General features: G+C 35.7%; 1 protein-coding gene across 2 annotated transcripts in view; it reads left to right on the top strand.

Annotated features, from left to right (window-relative positions):
* The window catches only part of LOC122633698, a 46,059-nt gene that overhangs the window by 18,969 nt on the left and 22,090 nt on the right, over positions 1-5,000 (top strand). Inside the window, exons 1-3 of one of the 2 annotated variants that reach the window (XM_043821937.1) lie at positions 3,067-3,178; positions 3,590-3,734; positions 4,085-4,249. In XM_043821937.1, the coding sequence (XP_043677872.1) occupies positions 3,144-3,178; positions 3,590-3,734; positions 4,085-4,249 (345 nt within the window). In that variant the 5' untranslated portion in view covers positions 3,067-3,143. Of the gene's footprint in view, positions 1-3,066; positions 3,179-3,589; positions 3,735-4,084; positions 4,250-5,000 lie in introns of those variants that run through there. The other variant, XM_043821938.1, reaches the window with a different exon arrangement.

Raw genomic sequence — 5,000 nt, 5'->3', positions numbered from 1 at the left:
TCTAATATTTGTACATATATTTTATAAATAAATTTCCACTCTATCCCTCTCTCTCTCTCTCTCTCTCTCTCTTTCTCTATCTATCTATCTATCTATCTATCTATTTATCTATCTCTTCGTTGAAGACCTTCAAGAAAGGAAAAAAGAAAAAGAAAATACGAAAAAGAGTAACGAAACAACGATCGACGGTACGATCGATATCGATCACTTAGAAACGATAGCATTATCACGACTATCCGTCCTTCTACTTCTTCCAACCGCGTAGTAGCGATTACGACGAGAGGTACATAAAGGATGGAAAAAACAAAATACCTTTTACATTGATACAAATCTATATACATACATGTACATACATATATATATATACATATATATATATACATACATACATATATATATATATATATATATGTGAAGAGAGAGATGAAGGAAAGAACGGTAATCGATTGATCGCCATTTCTTTCTCGTTATCGCGCATTATCAGGCTGCCTTTGAGCATCATCGGTGTCATGAGTAACCCAATTTCAAGATATCGATGTGTGTCTCTACGGATCATATATACATATGTATACTATATAGTATATATATAGTATATATATATGTATATATATATATATAGGTATATGGTGTAGGGCATACCCGCTCTCTTCGGGAACTACGAACCATTGAGAAAAAAAGTGACAAAGGTGGTTGAAAAAGGGGGTGTAAGTACCTACGATGTGCCTGCTTTTGTATTTATCGACTCTCACACACGTATGTACCTACATTCGAAATTTCCACGCGTTCATTCTCTCTCTCTCTCTCTCTCTCTTTTTCTCTCTTTGTCGTTTGATCGATCGATTTCGTTCTTCGTTCCTTTCCGTCATTTATTAGCTTTATCTTTCGATTCGTAATACGTTCGTACGCACGAATTTAATAATTCTAATGTATATATATTTATTACTCTACACATTTGTATTAAATTATTTAATATGGATTCAATATGGGCGAATGAAAAAAGAAAAAAAAAAGATAATAATAGTAAAAAGATAAAGAAAAAAGAAACAAGCAATACAAGAGGAATAAAGTAAAGTGAATTTTTTGCTGATCGGATCGAATCGAATCGAATCGAATCGAATCGAATCGGTTTGGATCGATCGGTCGATCGATCGGTTAATATTATAATCGGTAAGAAAATCGAATCTTTTCTTTGCAGATCAATAGCATATGTCTTGAAATGATCTTAATCATTATCGTTGATTATCCACATGATTTCGTTGTACGCAAGAGCACGAACTGAAAAACAAGTCGAAGGCTACGAATGTTGGGGGAAAGATAGCGAACTATAAAAACGAAAGAAAGAAAAAACGAAAGAAAAAACGAAAGAAAAAAAGAAAGAGAGAGAGAAAGAAAGAAAGAAAGAAAGAAAGAAAGAAAGACGGAGGTATAGTCGGAAGAAAAGAAATAGGTAGAGGGTAGAATATTTTCTAAGGGTCGATCGACTAGGAAAAAAGGGTGAGCCTTAGACGCTCGCCTTGAAACTCTTTTTCCCTCTTCCTCTTTCTCTTTCTCTCTCTCTCTCTCTCTCTCTTTCTTTCTTTCTCTTTCTCTTTCTCTTACTCTTCGACTAAAAGACAGGTACGGTACGGGAAAACGAGAAGCACCAGGTGCACTTTGCCAATGTATATACTACCTGCAAACGAAAGCAATAAGTAGTAGACAAGGCAGGTGTACCTAAGGTCTCTCGGAATTTCTTATGAGAAAACTAACGTAGAGCCAATAATTATTATATCATTAACATAATAATGATAATGATGATAACAATAATAATGTACAATATGTATATATACATATATATGTTTCATTCGTGCGAACTCTTAAACTTTGGTTTTAAATGAAAAAGATGGCTAACACGGTCGATCACCGAAACAAACTTAGAATAATCTCTATGAATGAAAAGGAACCTAGGAAACAACTGAATAATCTCTTGAATTCTTCAAAGGCAACAAACGCAAATCGATACAAATTCATTCTTAAAACGTCGCAACTATTCATCGATAACGAACATCGATGAAACTATTAACTAGTGAAAAATATTTAACTAGTAAACCAATTACGTTTCAAAAGAAAAAGAAAACATTGAACGGACATATAACATATAAAAAAGAAGATAATCGTCCAACTTTTTTTTTTTTTTTTATACAAAACGCTACCGCACTTTAACTGAATAAACAAAATGAAAAATACTAATAAGGTAAATAGAAAGAAGAAAAAGAAGAAGAAGTAGAAGATGTTGAACAAGAACAAGAAATAGAAATAGAGATAGAGATAGAAGAAAAAGACGAAATAAAGAAAGAGAAAGATAGAGAAATCAGAGAGAGAGAGAGACAGAGAGAAGGAGAGAGAAGGAGAGAGAAAGAGAAGAGCTTAAAGTTTCGACGTTATCGGCGCACGTCTAAGCAACTGATAAAAGTCCGTGTTCCTACGGACAGATAACGGTCGGAATGGCCCGTATAAAGAGTCAGATAGATAGAGGTAGATAAAGCACACGGTCCAACGGAACAGGTGAATGTCGTGGGGAACGACAGACCAACGCCCGAACTCTTCCTCTCTTCGACTCGTTATTTTCGCGCTCGCCGGATCGTCGATCGCGACTCTTTTCTCTCTCTCTCTCTCTCTCTCTCTCTGTCTCTCTCTCTCTCTCTCTCTGTCTCTCATTCTCTCTTTGTCTCTCTCTTTCTCTCTGTCTATCTTTTTCCGTCGCACTCTACCTGTCATTTTTACAAAAGAAGACCCGAGAGAGTACTTTTAGTTATTTTATATTCTCTCTCTCTCTCTCTGTTTCTCTCTCTCTCTCTCTTTCTCTCTCTGTCCTCTCTATTCTCTCTATTTTCTATTCTCTGTATCTCTTCGGAAGAACATTTCTTATCAACGTGTTTCCGCTGGTATACTTTATTTCTTAAAAGAAAAAAGAAAAAAAAAAAAAAGAGAGAAAAGAAAGAAAAATAATAAAAAGTAAAAGAGGACGAAGAAGAAGACGGAAAGGTGGAGGAGGGAGAAGAAGAAGAAGAACAAGAAGAAGGAAAGGAAAGACAGAAAGAAAGAGGAGAGAGAAAGAAAGAAAGAAAGAAAGAAAGAAAGAAAAAAAGAGAAGGAATATATTCATGGAGACAGATCGTTATTGGGGCGTACACTACAGGTACGAGAAAGACCGAGTATGGATCGATCATCTCTCTCTCTTTTTCTCTTTTTCTCTCTTTCTCTCTCTTTCTCTCTCTTTTCAACCGATAGTTACAAACGATTCTTCTCTCTTTCTTTCTCTTTCAACGCAATTTGAATATTGGAAGGACCAGTGATCATCGACTAATAATTTTTAGAAAGAGAGAGAGAAAAAAGATACTTGTTTTTTTTTTACACCATTCCATCGCAATCGTCTTTAATACGTTCGAATTTGGCGCGTAATGAAAAAGAAAATAAAAATGAGATATATATATATATATGTGTGTATATATACACGCACACGCGCGCGCGCGCGCGCGCATGCATAGGCCATGTATATAGATCACGGTTCGATATCCAGTCTTTGATATATCTTCTCTGTATGTTACAGCGGCGGCATGGCTGGGCAGCACTACTGCCTACGTTGGAACAACTACCAGTCCAACATGACATCCGTTTTCCATCAACTCCTGCAAAACGAGGCCTTCGTAGACGTCACCCTGGCATGTAACGAAGCTTCGTTGAAGGCACACAAGGTAAGTGCGAGAGAATGAGAGAGATGAACGTTGATTTCTCTCTCTCTCTCTCTCTCTCTCTCTCTCTCTCTTTCTCTCTCTCGGAAATCCTTTCTTTTTTCTTTTTTTTTCTTGTTTTCCTTTTTATTCGTCGGGTCTCTAATCAAGAATACATTACGTTACATTATTAAATATATACGTATACATATACATAGAAATAACGATTGAATTTTTTTTATTTTTTTTTTTAATCTCACAAGCGTATCTAATTCCTTATATATGTATCTAATTCTTATTGAATAACATCTTCATACAATACCTGCTCTTTTTTAATTCGATTTGATATACCTTGCCTCATTCTATTTGCACAGGTGGTCCTCTCGGCCTGCAGTTCCTACTTTCAGAAGCTCCTACTCTCAAATCCATGTAAACATCCAACGATCATCATGCCGCAGGACGTATGCTTCAACGATCTCAAATTCATCATAGAGTTCGTCTACAGGGGCGAGATCGACGTTTCTCAAGCAGAACTTCAGGTGAGTGGGAGGAAATAACAAAAAAAATATATATATATATATATTAAAAAAAGAAACACAAAGAAAGAAACGAAACGAAACAAAACAAAACAAAACAAAAGTATATAACGAAGTAACAAAATAAAATCGAATGTCGTATATACGATAAGAGCGACGATAATGTATCGATGACGGGGATCCCAAAATTCTCGCATTTTTATCTTATCGCTTATTCTTTTTCTTTTTTTTTTTTTTCTTTTCTTTCTTTTTTGTCATTTTTTTCCTTTCTTTTTTAATAGTCTGTACGAGAAATTCACGTGCGTACATCTCGCGACACCGTAAGATGTTCTCGTTCATATATATATATATATATATATACATACATACATATATATATATATATATACATAACACGAAATTCTATTTTTCCTTTTCTTATTTATTTTTTAATCGTTTCATCGAGAGATTCACGAGCGTACACCTCGCGACACCGTAGAATTCCCCTCTCGACCCCCCCCCCCCGAATCACCCCGGTTCTTCTTACGTACATACGAGATTCTAGCGCGGTAATTTTGATTTCACGTTTACCGTATGGATCGACACTTTGCAGCATGATAAATCAAAAATTTATCTCTTTCTTCTCTCCTTTCGTTCCACCTCTCGACTCTCTCTCTCTCTCTCTCTCTCTCTCCTCCTCTCATTTCATTCTTTTTTCTTTTTTTCTTTTCCGTTTCTTTTCTTTATGCTCTCTTGAGAGTACGCGGGCGCGCGC

Source organism: Vespula pensylvanica, chromosome 13 (assembly GCF_014466175.1).
Source record: "Vespula pensylvanica isolate Volc-1 chromosome 13, ASM1446617v1, whole genome shotgun sequence".
Taxonomy (NCBI): Eukaryota; Metazoa; Arthropoda; class Insecta; order Hymenoptera; family Vespidae; genus Vespula; species Vespula pensylvanica.
This window is presented reverse-complemented; position numbering and strand designations above follow the sequence as displayed.